Below are 25,151 nucleotides of genomic sequence, written 5' to 3'. Positions count from 1 at the left end.
GCGGGCGCGTGACGCGCGGCCCCGGGCACGTGACGCTGACGCGGCGCCCCCCCTCCCCCCGCGGCGGGCCGTTGCCGAGGGGAGGCCCCTCCCCCGCAGCGCCGCGCCGGGCGGCGCCGAGCTGGGAGCGGAGCGGCTGGGGCCCGCCGGGCCCGATGGCGGGGGACGAGCGGGAGCCGCGCCCCGCGGGGCCGGGTGACGGCGGGGACCGGGGAGGGCCGGGCGCGGTGGGGCGGGGGGGAGCGGCGGGGTGGGCGCGGCACCGGCGCCGCCGCCCCCCCTCCGGCCGCTCCCGTCATGGCGGCGGGGGAGGGGCCGTCACGTGAGCCGGGAGGAGAGCGGGAGGAGCGGCCACGTGACCGCCGGGCCCGCGCGGCGGCGGCCCGCTCCCCCGTCACGTGACGCGGCCTCCTCCCTCCCCCTCTCCTCCCCCCCCCTCCGCGGCGTGTTCCGGTCACGTGCCCGCCCCCCGCCCGCCCCATGGCCCCGGCAGCGGCGGCCCGACCCCCCCAGCGCCCGGCCGGCCCCCGCCCACGGTAAGCGCCTGGGGGCGGCGGGGCCGCATCGCGGGCACCGGGCTCTCGGGCGCCCTCCCGGCGTGGCCGCGGCCCGGCCCGGCCCGGCGGGGAGCGTGAGGCCCGGGGGGCTCCGCCGGGACCGAGCCCGGGCGGCGGGAAGCTGGCGGGGGGCACAAAGGCGGGGGGCCCGGGGCTAGGCCGGGGGCCCGGGGCAGGCCGGCGCGGCGGCGGCTGCGCCCCGAGGGAGCCGCGGCGGAGGTGACGGGGCCGTGGGGCTGCGCCTCGGCGGGCCGGCTGCCCGCTGGGACCGGCTGCTGGCCGCTAGCGCCGGCTGCCCGCCGGGACCGGCTGCCCGGCCCGCCCTGCGGCAGCGGAAAGCGAGCGGTGAGGCTGGCACAGCCCGGCTGCCGGCCCCTGCCCGCCGCTGGGTTAGCCAACGGGGTAAAGGTTTCCTCCGGGCCTGCTCAGCCCTCCCCGAGCCCCGCAGGAGGAGGCTGGAGCCAAGCGCTGGTAACGGAGGGCGCTCAGCGGGGCGTTACGAGGCAGGCTCCCGGCTGTGGGATCGGGTAAGGAGAGGCTCGCTGTGTTAAAGGCGAGATAACCGTTAAAATGCGGTGGTGTTGCCAAAAAGCTGTGCTCGCTTCCAAAAGCCGGTCAGGCCTTGGAATGGGTTGCCCAGAGAGGTGGTGGAGTCACCAGCCCTGGGGGCGTCCAAGGAAAGGTTGGAGCTGGTGCTCAGGGTCATGGCTTAGTGGGTGATACTGGGGGGGGGGAGGGTTGGACCAGCTGATCGTAGGGGGCTTTTCCAACCTTAGTGATTCTAAGATTCCCATAGGGTTGGGAGAGGAGGGGTTAGTCGTAGACAAGCAAAGAGGACCTTTTGTTTTGTTTTCTGCAAAGCTAAAGCTTCCTGATTGATCTTGCCAGTTGTAAATTGCAGCTGACATTGACATCCTCAAGACAGGCTTGATGGCAAAGTCATACCCCTGGGTTAAGGCCTACCCTTTTATCCAGATGCTTTTCATAACTATCAGCCATTCTCTTTAAAAGCTTTGTCACTACAGAATTTCAAATAAACTGTCTGGTTTTCCTATTCAAGAAGATGCTTAAAACAGATAAGTCTGTCTTCCAAAATCTGCAGTTGAACAACTCCAACACTGCTTCTTTTAGCAGCAGATTAAAACTATCAGTCAAAGATGTAAAATGAGAGATTTCCTCCCTAGGAATGGTGCAGTTGTTGCCTCTTTGAGCAGCAACATCATCATCCGCAGTACTGATTCCTGGAAGCTTCAGCAGAGTTGTTAAATATAGATGTCAGAATATTGGGGCAGGCGTGAGCAGATCATTGATGGCTCTCACCCTTCTTCATCGTAAGCCTTAAGTGTCAGAGAAAAGAGAAAGTGACTGGTTCCCTGCATGTGCATGGTGAGGATATCGCCTTCCCCTCTGCAGTCAGTAGGAGACCATCCTCACACTTTTCTAGCAGCTGGGCGAGATTTCTATTTTAGAATTTTGTACTTCTTGTAACAAGAGAAGCCATCTTGTTCTCGTTATTGAAAGATGGTAACTTTTCTAAGTCCTGATTATTACCCTCTCTTACTCTTCCTGATGTATTGTTTAAAAGACAGCTCGGGGTTTTCTCCATTTTGGGTAATGCTTATTGTGCATATCACCCTACTGCCACCATAAATTACTGCATAAAAAAGGGAGCAGAGCAGTGACAAATAAGAATGGCAGCAAGCTCATGCATTTGCTCTCCCAGAAGGTAGAATGAGCCACTTGTGGGATAATTTTGCGTTCACAGATTGCACACTGCAGGGTACTGTGCTAGGAGCACTGCGTCTGTAAAGGAGAAGTTGCTAGCTGCTGATCCTTTCCCTCCGTAGTTAAAAGATTGCTTGTAGGTGGGTGAAATAGCATGGTTAAAAGCAAAGCAACGTGCATCAGAATGCCTGACTATGGAAACGCTTTCCTTTTCTTTCTGTTCAGAACAATTTCAATTCCTTTGCATTCTGTGGTTTTGTCTCTACTGCATTTGATAATAATGATCTCAAAGGACTGTAAATTAACAAGGGGAGAAAAGCGTCAAAATCTGTAGTCTTGCGTATATTGAAGTTTCTGGTCTATTGGATTCTGTGGCTAGCTGCTTTTTTCCGGTAAGGATAAGGTGCTGATGAGAGACTACAGACCTGCAACAGGAAATTCTCCATAAAATGGTAGCACAAATAGCACCAAAAGAGAATAATGCTGCTGGGGAGACTGTAATGGATTATGCTAGGAAACAGTCCTGAAATTACGCCATGCAGTTTTCCTTGAGAGAGCAGTATTAGCAGGGCTGCTCTGAATGTGGCACAGCACGTTCTAGCGGCTGCTGCAGTGGTGCTGATGTGAACCCCCACGTTCAGCTCAGCATCACTGAAGTCTTGGGCGAAGCCTTGGCTGAGTGACACGATAAATGAGCAAAGCTTAAGTGGAGAGCCCATTTGCCATTGAATCTTCCCATACAGTATTTTACTTAACACATTTCAATGATGGGTTTTGACTTGCCGAAGGGAATGCTATCGTATTATTTAGATTGTTAGAGTAAGATCTCCTATCTTGCTTATGTCTTAAAAAAAAAAATATCTGAATTTCAATACTCAGAAGTGTCATTTTGTGATACTTATTAGTGTGATAAGTGATGCAAATTGCTTTTTGAAGTTTGATGCAGACACCAGCAAACATTACTATAAAACACGTATAATACATGTATCACCTTTTGAAAATACTGTTCTGTATATCAACAGAAAAGTTTGTGGTGTACAAAATATAGCAACTGGACAGACTAAACATTTACAGCAAACAAACTAAACCTGGGATTCTTTGATAAGTGTGCAATAGTATGTTAACAAAATCTAGATGTACTTATGGCATACATATTTTCTTGAGACATTTAAGGCTGTAGAGTGAACCTGAAAAGAGGAGGGATGGTGACTGCTGGAAAGATTACAGCATGTATCAAAAGGTTAGTCGATGAGAGACTAGTGAAAAAATTCCCGTTCTTTTGAAGCAGGTCTAATACAGTCCAGTTCCTCTGAGGGATGGGGATAGGAGACTAGACAGCTGGGATCAAGCGTACGAAATATCGTTCGAGCCTTGGGCAAAAATCACTACAGTAGGAACAGGACTGTAACTGGACTGTTATCTTTAGTGCAGAGGAGAACTGAAAATCCTTGTTTTTTCACGTATCCCTCTGTCTTGTGAAATGATTTAGCATCTGCTGTTCGTACTGAAGAAGGGAAATGCTGCCAAATGCCAGAGGAGATCTGGAATTTGTGTTCCTTGTGTAGCTTTGGTTTTCTTTTGAGCTTGAAAAAACAGTAAAGAAATATTAAAATAGGATAACTCGGTTATCGGTTTAAGATGTGCAGGTCTTTTATGGGAGCACGAGGAGTCTCAGCAATATAATTAGGTGAATTATTTAAGTAGCTTGCACTGTTTTGTCTAAATAAATTTGCTAACTGCATTGTCACAGGGGAGCATGTCTATCTGCAATAGTTCAAAAATGATGTAGGCATTAATGAGTAAATGTGGGTTGTAATACCTTGACAGGAATAGAAAGAGGTAAGTGATGATGATGATAATCAGCTCTACTCTTTTTAATAGTTCCTTGTAGCCACAATGGCGACATCATCTGAAGAAGTGTTACTGATAGTAAAGAAGGTACGTCAGAAGAAGCAGGATGGGGCTCTCTACCTTATGGCTGAAAGGATAGCATGGGCACCTGAAGGCAAAGACCGCTTCACCGTCAGCCATATGTATGCAGACATAAAATGTAAGTGAAGACTTTTCCTATTCCAGTAAGTGGTGTTTCAATAAATGTTTAAATACAATCCAAAGCTTATTTGCTATAAAACACTGGTAGATAATTCAGGAAGGTTGAAAGGGTCTGGGACTTTGGCTAGGCTATTCTGTGTAGCAGCAGTGATCAGGACCATGGTGCATGCTTAACGGTTGATAAAGTACATAATTGTAGAACTTCTGTACTCTTCAGATATTTGTTACACTGCACTCTATTAACTTTTGAAAAAAATCTGAAAAAAATCAAACAAATTATCTATGCCATATGCTTGTGGAGGGAAGGGTGGGAGGAGGATTGAGGAAGAGTATAGGATTTTCAGGGTCTAACACAGAAGCTATCTGGCATATCATCTGTTAAACTATGCATCTAAAGCTGTTCCAGTTTTCATATAAAGTGAACCTCGCTGTTTTATTTTCATCCAACAGACCACAACTTCACAAGTGCTAGCTTCTGTAGTTTGGCCTGACTGTAATGTACCCAATAAGTGTTTGCTGCTGCAATAGCAGAGTACTTGCAAGTCAAAACTGAACAGGAAACGTCTATACTATGCTGCCTTTCTGGCTCCAATTAGTACTTGTGTTCCATGTGTTGTAATGCCAAAAAAATAATTTTAAAATGTTGTATGCATCACTTGGTTAAGCTTTAGCAATTACTGCTGTCAGAAGTCACATACAAGTACTGCAGCACGATCAGAAGTGTGTGTGATGAATGAAAACTAATTGCTGTTTTCTGAATTACAAATGTGACAAGAAGTTTAAAAGGTCTGTTCACTTACCTTCAACTTTGTGAAGGTTTTATCCAGCCATTTAGCTTATACACACTTAAGCAGCTTACATATAATGACTTATATGCCTGTACACTTTAATAACTTGGATGAGTGGCGCTTTTTTGTCTTTTCAAAATTAAAGAAGTGGGATAAGAAATTTGTAAGAAAGATCATGATTTAGGTTGACCTTTGATTCCTGTCTCCAAGTTGCATTGGAGAAAGGGGCCAAGATTGGAAGTTAGGTGGGTGCCATTTGCAGGGCTATGGTGAAGTCAGTATAACAAAACAACCCATAAATGTAATTGTTTACTGTCCATAAAACTTACTTGTTCTAGCCTCTGCTCCCTCTGGTTACAAGAAGCAGGAGTTAGCTTTTTCCTATGAGTCATTAGGGTGTAGTAGCACCTTGGAGGCACTGGGGATCACCTTTGGGGAGTACTGTGGCTAACTGTGCTTAAAGCACGCAGCTTGAAACCAGCATACTTTTGCTGTCAACATCCTGTAACCCCACCCTGCATCTGCTTTCTTACTACTCTTCTGTGGGAGCTGGCCCAGCTGGAAAAACAGAAGGGGGGTTACTTTTCAGTGGCTTGGTTCCTTGGCTTGGCCTGCTGCACAAACGCTAGCACTGGTGCAAGAGAGGCTGTGGGAAGAAGGGGCAAGGGTGAAATGACAAGGCTGTACCTTTCAGCAGCCTCCTGGACTTGTACCAGGTTGAAGTCTCCAGGTGGTGAAAATCTACTTCACAGGAGTTTGCTAACAGAGAACGTAGTGAATACCAAGCTGAATCTGGGCTCCTGAGCTGTGGCTGAAGGATACTGGGTTTTGGAGAGGACACGGTGCAGCATTCCAACTAATTTAAGGGGAGGACTCTGTTCTACTTGAATGGCTGGAGTTCACATGTAGGATAATGACATTTAATTGGATGATGTGGATAACTACTTATAACCAAATACTCTAGGGTAGACAGTTTCTTATATAAGCTTACTGTCTGTTGCTAATTAATGCTCTCTGTGTAATCTAGGCCAGAAAATCAGTCCAGAAGGTAAAGCTAAGATTCAGCTTCAGCTAGTATTGCATGCAGGGGACACAACCAACTTTCACTTCTCCAATGAAAGCACAGCAGTGAAGGAGCGAGATGCTGTTAAGGATCTTCTTCAACAACTGTTGCCCAAATTCAAAAGGAAAGCTAATAAAGAACTTGAGGAGAAAAACAGGTAAAGAGAAAGGATTCTGAAGGCTGTTTTTATTTGTTTTTTTAAGTCTTGTCTAACTTGTGTTGTATTGCAACATTTTTACAAATGCAACATCACAAACAATCTCTCCACTTTCAATTTAGAGGCAGTTCCTCAGGACTTATATAACTCTAACATGTTGAGACTGTGCTTGTGTTCTCAGTGACACATTCTCGAGGTGTAAAGGCAGCCAGCCCAGCTGCTACCCAGTCTTTGTTACCTATTGCTGTGAGATGAAAGCGTCCAACTGGCAGTCTCTCTCTTTAGCGTGCTTAAGTACATAAGTACCAGTGAGAAAAGCTGCCTGAAAGATTTTTTTCCAGAAGTTCTCACCTTCCTTGATTTGTGCTTGTTTTTTTCCTCCCTGCCCGCTCCTGCCAAATATTCTTTCCTGTTTTTCATATATACTATACTAAATTACTCTATTTTTTCATACATCTCACTTGACATGTAGTAGTTTTGTTATTTGGCACACAGGATGTTTATTCTGAAAAGAATTTAGAGAAGAGTTTCAGGAACTAAGTCCTTCTTTAAAAGGGCTTTTAAGATATGCTTCTTTTTCTACAAAACATTTGTTTTAAAGCAGCCTTTGTGGTCTTAGGGCACACTTCTCTGTGACTCCCCAGATGAGTTTCACTAGCATCTCCTGTGAATCCTATATCTGCTAGCTTTCCTTTTCAAAGACTGTTGTAGCTTTGAACTTACCTAACTTAAAGGTAGACTGTATATTTTTTAACCAAAAAACAGGAACCCTACTTTACTGGGCAGATTAGATCTTTACAAAGGGATTTCCCAAACCGGCAAGAGTCCTTGAGCTGGAGCTCTGACAGATCTGAGATGGACTGTTTTCAGTACTGCAGTGACAGCTAGACACTACAGCAGTGCAGGCTACTTTGGCACTGTTACCATACTGGTTTCTTTACGCTGTTTCTTCATTTCTAACAGTAACACCACCAAGTAGGTGCACAGTCTTAGCTCTCAATCTTTGTAGCCGTAAATGGAGTTCTACAGTACTATGCTATGTGGCATTAATAGCTTTTCTAGTTACAGAAAACTAGAATCAGAAAAGACAGAATCTTTAGAACAGGCTGTTCTGGTCTGTTCTTTTAACAATTAAAGTTCAAGACCAGTGATGGGGCTTCACTAGCCTAATTTGGAACAGATGAGGCTGAAAAGTATAGCCTATTCTGGTGCAGTACTTCATCCAGAGTCCTTGTGGCATTCCTCTGCTTATTGATACTTGGGGTGAGGTATGTACCAAAATTCCACGATTAAATGAGCTATTTCGAAGTAACAGACTATTTCCTGCTGCACTAATTAGTGGTCATGGCCGCTAATACATATCCAGTTATTTTTCTTACAAATAAAAAATAATCTTGGTAAGAAAACATACTAGCAATGTCCTGTCCCAAAAGGTTACCACTTATATCTCATCATACTTTGTCCTCAGAGCTGCTACAGACTTTGGTTCAGTCCAAATTGCAATCTATCCACGTTCTTCCCTAGACTGTGTACTATGTATTCACAAGACAGCTTGTTTTTTTGTTCACAACCAAGACCCTGAGGAATATGCTTAAGGTTGCTGAGGTTATTGGCTGCTTGTCTGCGTGCATGTGTGGTTCCCAGCAGGTAACCTAGTGTGAGCTTTTAATTGGTATACAGCTGCATGAAAAAGAGAACATGAAATAACTGAAGTTTCTGGTGCATACCTTTCTTGTATTGTGGACAGTAAGGGTACTTGCTTGATATTTGGTTTCTAACTTCTGTAAACATTACTTCCTGGTGGAGGTAATGACACCGAATGTTTCTGCAGCACTAGCACTGCATGCAGTAGTTAAGTGGTGAAGGTCCTACTGTCACCAACAGAAATGTAAATGAACAAAAATCTCAAGATCATGTGTGTTTTAAGGTATCTTAAAACATGCATATTTTGTTATCTGTACTCTAGCACTAAAGTAGAGACCTGTAACTACCAAATTCTAAGATTTTAAACAATAATTGGATGGTGCCCAAATCCCCTTTTTCTACGACGAGACTTTGGTAATGGTAGTTCAGGAAGAGTCAGTGTGCTTTTCTAGTTCACAAGACTAGTCTTGGGCATGCAAAGGCACAAAAGCTTCACAGAATATTTAAGGACAAGACATTAATCCCATATTACTGTTCTCCTAGGCTTTACTGTTTTCTAGCATTTAATGCTATTCCTTCAAGGTTTTTTTAAGCCCTTCATTCTTTTGAGACAAGTATCGTTATTGAGGTTGGTTATTTACACAATCTTATTAAGAAATACACAGCATTTTTTGAAAGAAGAGTTAGTTTCTGTTCCTTTTGTGAACTCATGTTAGTTATGGAAATCCTAGTGATTTATTCTTCAGCATTTCAATTGTATTCAATACATTCTTTTACCAGAATGCTGCAAGAAGATCCTGTTTTGTTTCAGCTCTATAAAGACCTTGTTGTGAGCCAAGTAATCAGTGCTGAAGAATTCTGGGCCAACCGTTTAAGCCTGAATGCAGGGGATAATTCTGCAGCACCTAGTAAGCAGGATGTGGGCATCTCTGCAGCATTTCTGGTATGTTGAACCTCTAATTTAAAACATTTTAGAGCAAACAAATTGTGGAAAGATTTCTGCTCTTATACTTTATTCCCACATACTTGAATGTTCTTCTTTCTCTGTTAAAATATTGCAAGTGTAAAGGGGAGAAAAAATGTAGTTTTTGTGAAAATCTGCAACCTCAATTCTGTCGATTTAAGATGCTCAGATTGAACTTAACCTTAAAGAGGCAATAGGCAGATGCTCTTCATACTGCTGCTTTGTCTTCCATGTAACAGAAAAAACGATTAACTTAGTCACTAGATTATAGTGTATTAATGCAATTAATTAATGCAATAAAAAGAGTGTCTGTTGTGCATAAATGAAGCCGCGAAGACACCCACACAAAGCAGTCTTATTCCTTCCCTGTGTTTGTTTTTCTAAACTGGTACATGCTTTCAGCTAGCCAAAGAACAACTTGTACATCTGAAAGCTTGTTTTATCTCTTTCCCCAACTTTCAATTATGTTATCCCTTCATAAGATCTCAATGCTTTTGTAATCTGAATGCAATCTAAAAGTAATGTAGGTACAATCTTCAGATTCCTTCCACGGAGACGTGTTTTTACTTCTGCAACAAAACTCATACAGATTACAATTTTCTAGCTGGAATCCCGTTTTTACCTTTGTAATGACTGTTTGCACACACTAAAGGTTTGGGAGGGAAAGAGGAGATGGAAATTGTTTGCTGGCTTACCTGCTACACAAATGCTCGCTTTCCCTTTATAAATACCTGAATCAGTTAAGTGAATTTGTTTTGATTTTCTGTCACTGCACTATTCTTACACCTTAAAAAAAAAAAAAAGTGAAGCTTTCTTAAAGTAACTGATTGTTACTTTAATAACCAGTTTTTGTACACTGCATTTGTGAAGAAGAAATCTCTAGGTATTTGTGTTCTCATCCAAGTTAAAATAACTGTCTGGCTCTGTTCAGAATGAGTGCTTCTCTAGAAACTAGGTAGTATTAAAAACTAGAATTTAAGTGTACAGGAAAAGGAAGAAAAGGCAGCGTATGCTTTCCTCAGTCACTGAGAATCTGACTCTGCTTGATGCAGAGCTTCCTAAAATGATTACTGAACTCTAACTCGCAAGTTCTGACCAAGGCTTACAGTCAGTTTTTAAATGCAATGTTACTTATCACTTATACTTAGATGCTTTTAGTGCTTAAGAAAATAAGGTGTGACAGCTGTAAGTTATCACTGATCGTTCACTAGCTGAATTCTTGAATGAACACCAGAAGATTGGGCATGTACTGTAAACATGTCTTTTCTTACTTTGGAAGAAGGTTATATTAAACTAAGCATATCTCCCTTGACTGGTCTTTTTCATCTTCTAAAATCTACAGTCTACTTCTTGAATCATTCCTTGAGTGGCAAGTATAATAAAAGAGCATGCATTAATTAGTTTATTTACCACTCCAAAAATAGCTATTTATGATCAAATATGCCACGCATTACTGGAGGAAGATGATTATCTGCAGCAGAATTTGACATAGTTATGCCTTTTTTTTTCCTTCTCCATTTACAGAGGGAATTCAGACTTAAACTGTTTTTCCTCTCTGTATGCTTTTTTTTTTTTTAGGCTGATGTACGGCCTCAAACAGATGGTTGCAATGGTCTGAGGTACAATTTGACTTCAGATATCATCGAATCCATATTTCGAACATATCCTGCAGGTAAGAATCGTGCTTTGCATTACAAATGCATTCATTTAAGATTTGTTTACTATCATTTTACTCCAGGAAGGCTACATTGCAAGCCTGAGCCTGTAAGTATAAAGGACTGTATCTTCAGTCTCTTTGGATGATTTTCCCTGCCTTATTTCCTTAATTTGAGAAGGGATGGAAAGAAGTATGTGCTAAGACATGCTTTTGAAATGAAAACCTGATTTCGTTAGATGAAAGAATTTCGACTTGTTGCACTGACTTTTTTTAATTCTAAGTAGATACTTGGCTGCCATAATACGCCCCTACTGATCATGCCTTTTTTTTTTCCTCCACGATACTACCTTCGCAGGAGGGCAAGAGACAGTTTTCCATCCTTCCCTTGCACTATGCTGAACCCTGACAAGGGTTCCTTTTGGCTCTAGATTAAAAATGCTAGATCCATCCTGAGAATAACTAGAATTCTGGTAAATAAGACTTCGTATGTGTGTGAGTGTGTGTAATTCAGTTTAGAATATTCTGGTTTCTGTGATGTATGTTTCTTTTCAGAGCACTAGGTAGTATTGCAAGGCATAGAAGAGTTTGCTGGTGTTTAACTACTGCAATCCCTTACATTTAACTGGCACCAATGGTGATAGCACTAGACAGAAAGGAAGGAACAAAGCAAGGAATTTGTAATGTAAAGTGCTGTATTAGGATTTGCAGAATACTTTGTAATCGTTACTTGCTTGTTTGCAGTAAAAATGAAATATGCAGAAAATGTTCCACATAACATGACAGAGAGGGAATTCTGGACACGATTTTTTCAGTCTCATTATTTCCATCGGGACAGACTCAATACAGGCTCAAAAGACCTCTTTGCAGAATGTGCCAAACTGGATGAAAAAGGTAAGTTTTCTTTTTCTGCAATAGGCTGTTAACTTAGCAGTATTATAGAGCACAAATCAAGAGGTATGGCTAGTGAACTTTGCAAAACTCAAGTCAGAGTTCTCATATGTCCATCTATTGGATGTCTTATTTGTCAAACTGAGAGGTAGAGATGGACATTGGAAGTTGTCTATAGCTTTATTATTCTTAGGCCGTCTGATAGCAAATGCATTCCTTGAAACAAATGGGGAAGTGCTAGTACTAGAAATACCCTTTATCACAACTCAGGCAACAATAAATCAATTCCAAAAATAAGCGATCATGATAATATACTTATGCTCTGCCATCAGTTACTATGGAATAACTTATTTTACATAAGCCTTCATTTCATGCTGTGTGCACAACTTAGAGCAGGTACAGCTTTTGTAGTAGGATCAGTTTTTCACAACAGACAAATGTGGATCCTGTTACCTGTTCTGTCAGTCGTTTTAATAGAAGCTTAAGTCAGATGATATTTAAGATTTCATATTAAACATTTCTGTATGATTACAAACCTAGCTCAAATGTGAAGAGATAAGATCACTTAACACCATTCCTTGGTGCATGTTCTGTCTAGTGAATACATTCTATGAGGAACCCACAACCCTTCACAAAAGCTATCACCAGATACAAACTACTGTTCTACCCAAGACAGTCCAGCAATACAGTGCCATAATTAGAAGAAACGAAACTAAGGCCTTCCAGTTCCCACTAATACAACTAATATTAAATGCATCCTCTTTTTTACATATCGAACAGCGTTCAGTTATGCGTAGAAGTTGAAAGCTGCTATAATTAGTAGGCTGCTATTTTACAATAATATTCCAAATTTATGGTTTATTTTCAAGGGAACTTTTGAAAAGGGTTAGAAGTTCTAGTTGTAGTGATATTTGGACATCTGCAGAACCTTTGGCCTTTCCTTGAAGGTTAAATACAGTGTAATAATCCCATAATTATTTCTGTTTTTCTGTGTGGCTTTTTTTTTATGGTCTTTTCTTTCATACAGGGTTAAAAACAATGGTATCTCAAGGAGTAAAAAACCCTCTGATAGATTTAACAGCTTTGGAAGATAAAACATTAGATGAAGTAAGTACTTGGCAAAAATACAAAAAAAAAAAATTGTTTCAGTTCAGGGGAAAGGAGATCTTCCTCCTGTTGAAATTAGTACAAATGTTTGTTCTAAGACAGGTCACTTACTAGGCTGCTGTGCTTGTTGAGTACTCAACATTTACACCAGTTATGTGTGTGTAAAGAACTGGAGCCTGTGCTCAGATGCCTGCCTTGGTGTGCTGGGTATAAAGCCAGACTTCTTTCTTTTAAAGAGGAATTAACTTCGCTTTGCCTTCAGCCACCTGGTAACTGGGGAACACTGCCAGCATTAAGGCTTGAGGTTTTTCGAATTCCCAGTGCTATCACATCTTCCTGACAGGTGTCATTTAGCCTGCAGGCTGTTGGTGTTCTACAAGAAGTTAAAAAGAGGTCAGTAACACAATTGCTAGTTCTTACTTGCCATCCGTGCCTGTCTGTTTAGTACAGGTAATCTTTTTTTTTTTTTAAAGCTAGTCCTGTATATACAACAGATCAAGGTATCTTACAAACTTACTTGTTCAAGACTTTTTTCCTGACACCTCTAAACGTTCAAGCATTTGGAGTTTTTTCAGAGTGCATGTGGATGATGGTGGGAGGGAAGGTAAGAAAACACTGCTTTAGATGATAGTGCAGTATCGCCTGGTGAAATTGCAAGGAGGTGGCACACAGGCTTCCTGACTCAATGGAAAACACAGAATGGTCCTTCTGGCTTCGAGAGAGGAGGTAACTAGTGTTATTTTCTTTGCAGGGCTATGGTGTTGCTCCTGTGGCCTCTACATCAAATGCCTCAAAATCTGCTAGAGAAAGTAGCAATGCTGCCATTATAAAACGCTTTAATCATCATAGTGCCATGGTCCTTGCAGCTGGCCTCAAAAAACAGTAAGTATAAATGTTGTCTAAAAGCTAAATTTTGTTGCATACTTCAAGGAATTTCCAAAAGGAAAATACATCTGCAGTTCCTCATCCAGCCTCTTTTTATGAATGAACTATTAGGTTCTAGAAACGAAAGTATTATTAGGTTCTATTTTACTTCATACACTTTTTTTCAGAGCTGTCTGAGATGATAAATGCTATTTTTAGCTGGATCGCTACCATACAAATCAGATATAGAAAAGGAAAGGATGTTTCAGCCTTAGCTCTCTAGCTCTGCTGAAGGCTGCAGAAGTATTACTCTGTTTGCTGTGCGGGTGGGGAAGTCTGGTACAGGAAGTTCCTATTGCCTGCCTTCCAGGAGCGGGCCTGTTGGGGCTTCCTATAGCAGGTTGCATGGGAAGAGGTAAAAGCAGAAGCAGAAGAACAGTATGACTTGGGTAGATCACGTTAAAGGTTTACCCAGTGCAGCACCATGTCCCTGACCATGCCTTAAAGGTATCGGCTGGTTACATATATTTGTAGTGGAAAAACTCATCAGAAGAGGAATTAAATGGGTTTGATATGAGCTCTGTTGTACAACTGGTTTATAGACAACCACCTAAGCAACAGATTATTACTGTACTGAAATCCTACAGGCCTTACCTGTGAGAGATCTTATTTAAATCATTTCTGCATGGCTGAGCTCCCTTTCGTTGTTCTTGTCTCACCCAGAATGAGCAGTGGGCCTCAGATAACGTTCTGGGTATCTGTTTCTGTTCCTCAGATCAGAGTGAGACAAGGCAGTAGCTCTCCTTCTGAAACAGTACTATTTCAGGGCTCCCATACCTCTGCTAATACAAGATTGGCCTCAACATGTATGCAAAGTATTTGTTTTGCATGATTTTGCTGTGTCTCATTTGCGTTGTGGTCATGCTATTATTTCTGCAGAGAGGCAGAAGTACCCTTCCCTGCTGTTGAATTTCCCCCTTGACAAACAGGGTCATTTGAGGAGTTGGTTCCTTTTATCTAGATCAACTTCTATAAGTTAAGACATATGGGGGGGGGGGGGGGGAGCTGGTGTACAGTATGAAAATGCATATAGAACTTTTGAAATAGATGTATTTACCTTGTTTCTAGCATGTATTTAAAATTTCCTTTGAGGTGGATTCTTTTTAATGCTGTTTCTGTTTTTTAAGAGAAGCACAAAATGACCATTACAGTGAGACCAGCAGTACGGATGGAAACTCCAGGGATTCAGATTTCTTTCAACCACCAACGAAAAAGGTATAAAGCTAGCTGATGGGATTCCAAATGAAAGGGATTGGATGCTGTCTCTTAAAACAACACTAAAAGTTCATTATGTGTTTTAAGAAGCATCTAAAACGATATTTAAGTTAGCTTTGCTTAAAAGTATAGAGAAAAACAATTGAGGGCCAGTGAAAAGCTTTGTGCGTAGAGCATGTCTGTTAGTAAACGTGAATGAACTACACCTTGAAGTGCTGTAAAAGTACTGTAACTGCTACAAAACTTAACTGAATACTCCTTGCTAGAGTTGACAGCCAAATTAGAAAATGCCAAGCTGACCCAAAACCTGTGTATGTTGTGAGAAAAGGGTGTAAAATACTCGAGTTTTTAAATGTTGCAGTGGTCAAAAGCTTTGACTTTCCTGAAAGCTGCAGGCTTTTACTGAGGAAGTAAATAGACCAGGACAAGAACAAATGTGACAATGAGAAGAATGATAAAGTAGCATGAGAGTAAGAGCCTACAAAGGAGAACTACACCTGTGGTGTTACCCATGCTGAAAAAGTCTGTCACCACTGTGGTGGCACCTCTCAGCATGAATGCTCTACCAAATATCTTGGGGAACTGTTAGGGTGCTAGTCCTACACTCTTGTACTCCAGCCATTACAGTATTACTGTTTCTGTTAATCTGGAGATAGCTGGACTTAAGTAGAGAGAACAAAGAATGATGTATGTATAGCAGAATAATTTCTCAAGTGTCAGGGACTGTGAGTTTTGGTCAGAATCTATAGAAAAAGCAGTAGTTTGCAAACTGCACATTTAAAACGGTACTGGGCATACCTCCCTTAGGAGGATAGACACAAACCATTCCAGCCAATTTTGTTTTCATTAAGGTGTTAGTAGCCCTTTCACACAAATTCAGTTAAGTAAGAGAAAAAAGGCAGTAAATGTGCCAAATTGTGCTCCAATTAGTGAAGTGTAAAATTCTTTGGTTTATTTTTAGGTGAAACTACAGGAGTCCATCGAATATGAAGATTTAGCAACGAATAATAGCATTAAAACTATTGCACTAAACTTAAAGAAATCTGACAGGTAAGTTAACAAAATATGCTGGGCTATTTCAGCATATTCTATCTAGCAGGTCTCATCATAGCCTGCACACAATCAGCTGATTTAGTTTCCACTGTGCCGCAATGAAGTGTGTTTAAGCTAAATTTAGAAACAAAATATGAATTCCTGCATAAACCAACTTCCAAGCAATTTCCATTTAAATTTGTAGTTTGATTTTACCTTGCTTCTCAGCTCGTTAAGCCTCTGTAAACCTACTAGGAGGGCTTTGACATAATTTCTATGAAAATCTTAACAGGCTTATTTTAAAGATTCAGCACTTTGTTGAAGCTCAGTGGAAAAACGTGTGTAGCATGTGTTCGTAGACAATTCCTAGCAAAGTCCTCTCCCAGGGGAAAGAAGTGCTGTTGCGATAGTTTGGACTGGCCACTGGTCTTGTATTTTTCTACTAGTAGTTTTTTAGACTCTTGAGTTTAAGAACCATAGAAGTAACTTTAGAGAAGGAGTGATACCACAGGAAGGAGAACAGATCCAAATGTGTGTGTAGCTTCATTTAGCTGAGGTTCAAATAAAAGCAGCGTGAATTCCTCCATTCTGATGATATTCCCAGAACTGAGCAAAATAGGTGGCACAGGTAGCTTTTTATTGGCAGAATGATGCTCATAGATTCAACAACAGAAACATCCTCCTTTTCACTATACCATCTCTAACCCAACCTCTTGGCAATATATATACTTTTCATGCCAACAAACAGGATTTAGATAGTGGAGTCAACAGTTGCAAAGTCTACAAAGTCTAAAAATAAAGAAGTCTAAAATTGCAAACATATGAATGACTGTCCAATGAATTTTTTCCATTTTTACCAACACACCTATTAATATACTTTTCTCTCTCACAGGTATTATCATGGTCCAACTCCAATTCAATCACAGCAATATGCAACCAGTCAGGATATAATTAGTTCTTTTAATAGTATTAGGCAAGAAATGGAAGCATATGTACCCAAACTAACTCAGGTATGGAAGAATTTTTAGCAAAATTCCCTTCCTAATGTTAACATCTTGCTTTCTGTCTCTTGGCTACTGGAATTTTAGGCTCATCAGCCTAAACTTAATTTACAACTTCAGGTGATACCTTTTCAGCTATTGTGTTTAAAATATAAACACCGAAAACAATAAGAAAAAAAGATAGTTGAAGCTTTGCTGGTACTCAGTTATATTCTACCGTTAACATATTGTTCTGAAGAAATAGCAAAGGCATAAAATAGTAAAGCAGGACAGTCGTGCAACATGAATACTGGCAAATATTATTGATCCCACCCTCTGAAACTTAGGGTATCGTGGTGTTAGGAGGTTGTAGTAAGCAGGCATGTAACTGAATCGGTCTTTTGCCCCAAAATGTATTTAGGTAGGATCTGTTTTTAAGTATGGGCTGCAGAGAAGCTTGCTTTTAACAGCATGAGGATAGTATGGCCATCTCACCAACCAGTTTCTGAACTACCCTTCTTAAATTTGGCCATAAGAAAAGGGGTCACAACTGTGAATGTGTCACATCTCTGTATTGTAAGGATTATCCTTAGTAGTAGTAGCTGTGCAGCCAGTTCACATACTAGGTAAAGGAAAGGTTTGTTGGTTCATAATTGGAGGGCTTTCATTGAAAACATGAGCTAACAAAGCCACCTCATTTAATTCTTCAGTACAGCAAACTCTTCATCAGAGCTTCCCCTGTATCTTCCCAACTATATCTACAATTAGATTTCTTATACAATTTACTTTAAAGACACGTTGGAGAAAATGGTCTGAAATAATAGTAACCTCTTTCCCTTCAGGTTCTTTCAAGTGGTGATGCTACTAGCACTATTGCAGTCCTGTCACCTGGAGGAGCACTTATGCAGGGTGGAACACAGCAAGCCATAAACCGTAAGCACTTAGGATGTATAGTACTTCAATCACATTTTACTCCTTTTTAAAGCAGCTTGCTGTTTTATTTCTCTCTTAGAATATATTACACTGATAAAGGAAATTCTGGAAACTTGTAGCTGGAGTAAGACTGGTTATGGCAACAAGAAATAAAACAACCCAGGCACCCTATGAGGATGGTGCTGGCTATACCAGTGCTGCAGCAAGTGAATGAGAACTTTACAGAGGAAGTGATAAAGGATGCACCTGATACTAAGTCGTCATGCAGTTAATGGGTTTGCTTGCTCAGCATTCTTAATTTGTATTTTTTCCTGGATTTTAGAAAATAAGAGGCATAGTCTGGGAGAGCTCTAAAGAAGTGTGTTCTAGGAAATTGTTTGGAACTATTTTTTTTGCAGCCTGCATTTCAGATCTGCAGCTCCCTGTGAAGGATGTTTTTCTTGTGGACTACAAGGGCAAACAGGCAACCCCTCCTTCTCCTATCTCCATTCAACTGCTCTATTTCCTGTTGTCACATTCGTGCCAGCTCTTGAGTTCCCTTCCCTTTAGTCTTGCAGCAGATGAATCCCTGTTCTCTCAAGGCAGGATTTAGTATAGTTCTCTAGTTCACATTTTCTACTTGATCTGAAGGACCGCAGAGACTATTCGGTCTGTTGAAAAAGTTTGAATTTCTATTGGTCAGAAAGGAGTCAGCAAGCCAGTAACAAGGCTTCCTTGCCCATCCCAACTGCCGGACTGGGTGCTCCCTTTCATCAAGCCTAACCACCTTCTTAATAGCCTCATCCTCAAGTTTGTTATATACTGTTCAAGGGACTGCTCCTGCCATTCTCAGTGACAGGCTGTGCTTTTCATCCCTGCTGTTTACAGTTGTGGTGCCCTCCCTGTTCTTGAACAGTGTAGCTATTTTTTTCTTTAAGGCACTGCTGGGGAGAAAGTTCCTTGTTCCTGCCTAAACTTTTCGTCTTCCGTGTGCCCTATCGCTGACAGGTGCTGTGACTATTCTCATTGCCCATGTAACAGTGGGGAAAGTTAGAAGTTACATTAGCTTGCAGTATTCACCACATACCTCACAGCCCATTTTTGCTCTGGGCTTTGAACAGAACAAGGCTCTGGTCCCAGAAGCAGTCAGTACTATACCACTATAACAACAGTAATTATTTCTAATTATTACTTCTAATTTTGGATTAAAGCACAGTGTCCATTGTTAGCCTGGCTATAGATCTGCCTCAATATTATGAGTTTCCATGCATAGCCATAAATAAGCAGCTGACCTGATCTAATGCCACTGATAGGCTTACTTCAGGTGTGAGGCAGCTCAGAGTTCCCTCCCAGCCAATCTTTCTGTCATTCTACTAAGAAATGTATATTGCTAAGCTTCTCGTTAGCCTAACATACTCATTTTACATATGTTAATTTTGAGTGAAGTGACAAAGCCTTTTTCCCGTTGCAGAGATGGTGCCAAATGATGTTCAGTCTGAACTAAAACACTTGTATGTGGCAGTAGGGGAACTGCTACGACACTTCTGGTCCTGCTTTCCAGTTAATACGCCATTCCTAGAAGAAAAGGTAAGGTGGATCCTTCCTATTGTGGCCATGGTTAAGACATGGCCAGATCATGGTTTAAAATGACCATCATTGACTTGAAACACAGAACTAAAATAAAACGCATGCTTTAAGCTAGTGCTTACTCATCCCTAGAACTGAAGTTCACAGAACACTATAAAATGGGACTTTTTCAGCAACTTGATGCTACTGGCTAAAATCATGCTTATCCCTGCAGGCCTCTTAACCCCCTTCAGGGACACTTCCTGTGCTCTAGTTTCCAACAGAATGGTCAGCTGTTTTCCAACTGCGGATTTATCACTGTCAGTTTAACACACATAAACTATAGACCCTCTTTCGCAACTGTAAGACCTAATGTCTGCAACAGTGTTTACAAGGAAGTTTTCCTTATCCTTCTATCCATTGAAAATCACTCAGCTTCAAAACACGCACTGCTTTTTAGAACAGAGCTGCCTTAATGAAGGGATGTGTGGCTATAACCAGGTAGGATTGTTACGATTTTTCTGTTGCCATTCTCAACCTCTGACCTCATATGCATCACAGAGATAAAAACTTGCATTCAGCCATCTTAGATTTTCTGCTGCAAAATGTGGCCTGAAAAAAACACCATACAGCCTTTGCATGAAGAAGAAAAAAATGTTTTGGTTAATATCTATAGAATTTGCTGACCAAGTAATAGTAATCACCTTGCCACCACAGTGGATTTTCAGGCATGTTGTACTCAAAAATAAAACATGCTTTAAGTTAAAGATGTGTTAGGAGTTTTTCCTTCCTCAAACTGTACACACTTAAAGTATCCCCCAGAATGAGTTATGAAGTGTTCTGTGCAAGCAATTACAACATTGGCTTCTGTCTCTCTCTCAGGTTGTGAAAATGAGGAGCAACTTGGAAAGATTTCAGGTGACGAAGCTCTGCCCATTCCAAGAAAAGATTCGGAGACAGTATTTAAGCACAAATGTAAGGGAAAAATATTCTTAACTTTAATTACATAAGGTGCATATTAATAATGTGAATCGCAACTATCAAAGGATGGTGGCTCTGTTATCCTATGTCATTTTAAGTCTTATTACTGAAGAAATTGATAGAGGGGAAATTAGGTACAGAGTTAGGTATGTCTTTTCTCCTTGACTGTCCCTGGTCCCTGGCTACCTTGCTGAATGACAAACTTGTCAAGAGCTGTAACTTTGGAAATTGCTCAAGTGAGACAACAGAAAAGGGACAAGTTATGTTTCACTTTCTACTTCCATCATGAAGTAGAACTTGAGCTACTTCAGAGTAATCTCCTACCATATCAGACTTTAAGTGGTTACAGACTAAATACCAGAACAAACAGCAGAACCAAGTGTCACATCCCTAGGACCTGCTTAGCTTAGTAGCTCTCTGAACTGCTACCTCTGCAGTTAGCATAGAGCTTCTAGGTCCTTTCTCTCCTCATCTGGCACACCTCCTTGATCTTGGTGAGATCACTCAGAGTGAATGAAAGGAATAATCCAACTGAGTATCTCTTTGATCAAAGGCAGGGGAGGGGATCTATTTTGTGGTAGCTGAGACTTTTTTTCTCTTCTTAATCTTTCAGTTGATAAGTCATATAGAAGAGATGCTGCAGACGGCCTACAATAAATTCCATACATGGCAGTCCCGCCGTATGCTGAAGAAGACGTGAAAATGCATGCTGTACAGGTTTGAGAGCAAAATCTGCAATAGGTATAGGAATACAACCTAGCACATGTGCAGATCTTATAGTTGTTGCAGGAAGACCTGCAAGCTGTGGACTTCTGGAAATGATGCTAACTGAACTTGCACATTTTTTTTGAAAAAGGAACTGAGATTAAACTTGAAAACTAGGGAGAAAAACAAGGAAGAACCAAAACAGAAGAGCTGAGGCGCAAAAATATTTAAAAGACACTGTTTACTGCAGTTACTCAGGAACTGCTTATGATTTGCATAAAGAGCTGCTTTCAGAAATAAAAAATTTAAAGAGGGTGTATTAATAAAATCTGTTTTTCTGTCTAATTTTTTTAAGAAATGTATGGCACAGGGTAGAAATCAAAAGTTTTTCTTCACTGGATTCTGACATTTTATTGAATTCTGTTTATACTTTCTGCAACCGTTTAACAATGATATTATAAAATATAGCAGAGACTGGTTTTGCTTCAAACATTTGGGAGAGTGTAGCTGTCAGAAGACAAGCTTCTGCCATATATTTTCCCCACCAATTGGAAGCAAGAGGCATTGCACTGAAAGCTGTCTATGGTCTGGGGTCCCTGAAGGCACATGGGGGCAAACTTTTGCCTGAAGTCTTGGATTTTTATGCAGAATTTTTTCAGCCATCAGTTTTGCATGTTTTCCTTTGAGTGCAAGCGTGTGCTACTGCAATCTTTTTTTAAGGTGGCATTTGTTCTGAGGAGAGAATGCATTTTTAAAAATGAAGTTAAATAAAGTTTCTTACAAAAGCAGTCATTTATTTTCAATTTAGACTTTATTTCTTCCCTTAAATCTGTTTTCCTTCACTCTTCCCGTTTGACTGTTACACTATTTTTGGCGAATTGATAATCATTGCAAAGAGAAAAATGTGTTATTTACAGTGTCCATAGCTATTGGGAATCTGTGCCATACTTTGTTCCAAATAGAACTAAGTTCACCATTTCAGACCAACTTGTCTTGTATTAAATGTGACTTAAATGCAAAGTAAATCTGTTTTCTATGATAATATGCAGTTCAATGACATCCTTGTATTTTGTTGTCATCTTGACTGTACTAAGGCCCAGAATGGGCTACTGAGCTTTTTTACTTCTGACTAAATGTGACTGTTAGATATAGGAGGCATTTACTACAGAGACAAATCAGTGGCTATACTTATTCAAAGGAAGCACAGCAGTGTTCTGTAAGGCAGAAGAAATTCCCATTAGCCAGTACGATGGCTTAATTAATACTAGGTTTTGCCACCACTGGTATGACATTAAAACATTATAGTATGATTCCAGGTGGAAAACTCCTGTAAATTCCTTCAGCAGAAGAGATGTATTTGTACAGCCAAGTCTGTGCTTGTTCTGTGCTGCTGCTCCATTTATGCAAGAAGGGGTTTTCTTTAACTAATGCGTGGAAGCCAGCAGCTTCTGTATATCCAGTGTTCTTGGATTTTTGTATTATGCTGCCATTTTGATAAAAGCCGAGTTTCAGTTAAACATCACAGTCCTCACCCAAATTCTGTTTGGAAATGTATGCTTATTGTTAAGCCTAGTTTCCCTGTCTGCTTTTGCAGATAGATGCATGATACCTGCTCTGTGATGTTAATGTGGTTTGCTATAAGAAGTGACTGGGCTCAGCAAGAGGGACATGTTTTGTTTTTTTTTTTTTTTGGCAGGGTAAAAGCTTCACTAGACATTAACAGATAGATGTACAGCATTAGTGGGAAGAGGTGCACATCTTGTCAAAAGTTGCCTCTTGTGATAAACAGTTTCTCTAAAATCTAGACATAGGGTATGGCTTTACTAAGTCTAATACTCTTAAGTGCAGACAGCTCCCAGAAAGCAAGTGCAGTTTCGCTCTACCCCACTCCAAAGCATTCACTCTAGTAATTCTGTGGCCAAATTTCAACTATTTAGAGAAAGCCATAATGGCTTTCATCACATCAGAGGGCTAGGTTCAAGAAAATCTGATTGATATTCCGTGCCTGAAGCTATAAACAACACATGTGAGTATTAGACCGCACTGAGGCTTTGCAATAATCATTTCCTTTCAAAAGTCATAAATCAGAATTTGGAATATGGAACTAAGTCTTCAATTTGATTCAGTATTTAGGATTCCTGGAACACTGGACAAAGTGCTTAGCAGAAGATAAAAAGTTTCAGTGCATCACAAGATTTCACAGTTCAAAGGACTGTTTGCAATCATTGTGGGGGGTGGTATTGCTATAGCTTTAAGTTATTGGTGCGATATCAGGCTATCAATTAATTCCTAGAACTAGGGGGAAGAGAAGGAGGAGGATGCTAAATTCAATAGTTTTGCCTAGAGACTGTACAGGCAAGGCTGCTATGCACTTCATATTGCTTTTTCAGGTATTGTGGCAATAAGGCACAGGCCCCTCCTACAGTAAGGGAGGTCAACTAAATATTTTCTCCTACGTTTTATTCCCCTTTTTTGTAGCATGGTCCAAAACCCAGATTCATTCCTTAAGTTTTGAAACTGAATCATCATGCATTATATTACTATTGGAATCTTTATACTGACTTGTATTTTTAATGAGAATTCATAAAACTTGTATCATTGGCATTGATCTAAGATTTGTAGAATAAACCCTACTGAATTCTAAAGTCAAGTCTTCTCTAGTGCTTAGGCTGTGTATTTTCTGACATTCAATCAAATCCCAACCAGTCTATACAGGTCTAAAATAAAGAAGGCGGCATTTAGTGCTAGCTTAGCTGGCACCTCATGCAGGGTTACAATACAGTTACTGTTAAATTCTTTCATTTTTAGGGGTTGAAAACTTTTTCTGCTATGTGGGGTGTTCACAGCATCACTGGTACTACTGTGCCCCTGTTCCTGCTCATACAAAAGCCAGTTTAAGTCTCCATGGATTAATACTTAGCTTGTTCTATGCACTGATAGAGCAGCTGCTGTTCCAGGAGAGCTGCACAGGCTGCTTTGTCAGCCATTCAAATCCGAGCTTTGCTAGTAATGGAGACAGGATATCTTCAAGCAGATATTAACACAAGTCTGGCTCAGCTTATTTGCAGCCTGGGAATTTCAGCAGATGAAAATTCTTAGATGCACCACAAAAAAGGCTGGGCCATTTCTCACAACTGGAGCTCCAGCACAGGCCAGGAGGGGAAGCTGCATTGTTCCAGTGGGGCCATTCCTACAAGCAGTTACCTGCATGCTTGTAGTTCTTAAAAGACTGTCATCTTCAACTTTGCAGTGTGACAAAGCATGATGTGACTTACTCCCCACCCCCTTGTTTAAGGTGTTTTTACAGCTGCAAGGATTTTCCTGTATTTACACTAACTACATCCTTAACAACACTTCAGGTTAGAAGTTGTGCTGGCTAGAAAGCTTACCTTTGCCAAAGCTCCTATCAAACATTTACTTTATCCAGAAAGTCACTGTGTAACCAGGGGAGGCAACAGCCAGAAAGTGTAAGATTCATTATCCATCCTGTCTCTCTCAAGGGAAAAACTTAATCAACATTGCTGCTACCTGCAGGCAGCACCCTAAGTGGATTTGGAGCCTTTGTATTGCAACCGTTTCAGAGCATGAGATGCACTATTCTTTACTTGTTCTCAGGCTCTCTCTTACCCCCCAGCAAGAGCTGCACCATCTAAACAAAACACAGAAGTTCCGTTCCTAACGGCAATGAGACATCACTGGTCATCTGTGGAGGTGCTCCTCCAAAAACCACAATAACTAATGGCAGATGCACTGCTGTGGTAGCGTTATAGAAGCCTGGGGAACCATGAAGTCACCTAATCCAATCTCCTCCATCTTTTTCAAGACACTGTGCTTCCCCTCAACTGCTTTCAAACACATTATCCCCCACAAGATAGCCAAGTGCTTGTCTGAAATGCTGCAAGCAAGGGAATTCACCACGCTCCTCGCTAACCTCCTAAATAGAAAACAACACACCAGGGCTCTTCTGGGCTCCTGCGTGCAGTGGAAGAGGTGAGAAGCAAGGTAGGTGCTGGCAGCAGCTCAGGCTAACAGAGCTGAGCCCAGCACTAGTAGAGCCTGGGCACCTCCCTGCAGCCCGGGGCCATGGGCACCCTGCAGGCAGCCACAGCTCGCTGAGCACAGGGGCCAGCACGTTCACATCCCCATGCCCTACAAGAGATGGGGCCAGTTCAGCCCTGTTCTGCCCTCAGGGCAAGTTTAAGGTCACTGCTGGGCTGCCGAATGCCACAGCAGT

General features: G+C 41.5%; 1 protein-coding gene and 1 long non-coding RNA gene across 4 annotated transcripts in view; one reads left to right on the top strand and one right to left on the bottom strand.

Moving 5' to 3' along the window:
• Positions 1-241: 241 nt before the first annotated feature.
• Positions 242-21,705, top strand: GTF2H1 (general transcription factor IIH subunit 1). Of its 3 annotated transcripts, none has more exons than XM_027459318.3 (15): positions 242-536; positions 4,164-4,332; positions 6,150-6,342; positions 8,767-8,929; positions 10,529-10,622; positions 11,349-11,498; positions 12,523-12,602; positions 13,354-13,484; positions 14,654-14,741; positions 15,703-15,791; positions 16,666-16,783; positions 17,596-17,686; positions 19,137-19,252; positions 20,114-20,206; positions 20,826-21,705. In XM_027459318.3, the coding sequence occupies exons 2-15, from the start codon at positions 4,179-4,181 to the stop codon at positions 20,910-20,912; spliced, it is 1,647 nt and encodes a 548-aa protein (XP_027315119.1). In that variant the 5' UTR covers positions 242-536; positions 4,164-4,178; the 3' UTR covers positions 20,913-21,705. The 3 variants fall into 3 exon arrangements, with proteins under 3 accessions (XP_027315119.1, XP_005028468.1, XP_071894649.1); XM_005028411.5 differs by lacking the exon at positions 242-536 and adding an exon at positions 607-1,084; XM_072038548.1 differs by lacking the exons at positions 242-536; positions 19,137-19,252; positions 20,114-20,206; positions 20,826-21,705 and adding an exon at positions 17,766-19,130.
• The window catches only part of LOC106019768 (uncharacterized), a 40,396-nt gene continuing 18,987 nt past the window's right edge, over positions 3,743-25,151 (bottom strand). Inside the window, exon 4 of the long non-coding RNA XR_011809626.1 lies at positions 3,743-3,865. This is a non-coding gene — a long non-coding RNA (uncharacterized lncRNA). The remainder of the gene's footprint in view (positions 3,866-25,151) is intronic.

Source organism: Anas platyrhynchos, chromosome 5 (assembly GCF_047663525.1).
Source record: "Anas platyrhynchos isolate ZD024472 breed Pekin duck chromosome 5, IASCAAS_PekinDuck_T2T, whole genome shotgun sequence".
Classification (NCBI taxonomy): Eukaryota; Metazoa; Chordata; class Aves; order Anseriformes; family Anatidae; genus Anas; species Anas platyrhynchos.
The sequence above is the reverse complement of the archived record's forward strand: the minus strand, read 5'-3'. Positions and strand labels throughout refer to the sequence as shown.

What these genes read in the sequence shown, in the direction of transcription:
- GTF2H1 (XM_027459318.3), top strand. Translation starts at nt 4,179, where the DNA reads ATGGCGACATCATCTGAAGAAGTGTTACTGATAGTAAAGAAGGTACGT. An exon ending in GAACTTGAGGAGAAAAACAG is followed by an intron (nt 6,343 to 8,766) that starts GTAAAGAGAAAG and finishes TTCTTTTACCAG; the next exon opens with AATGCTGCAAGAAGATCCTG. An exon ending in GCATCTCTGCAGCATTTCTG is followed by an intron (nt 8,930 to 10,528) that starts GTATGTTGAACC and finishes TTTTTTTTTTAG; the next exon opens with GCTGATGTACGGCCTCAAAC.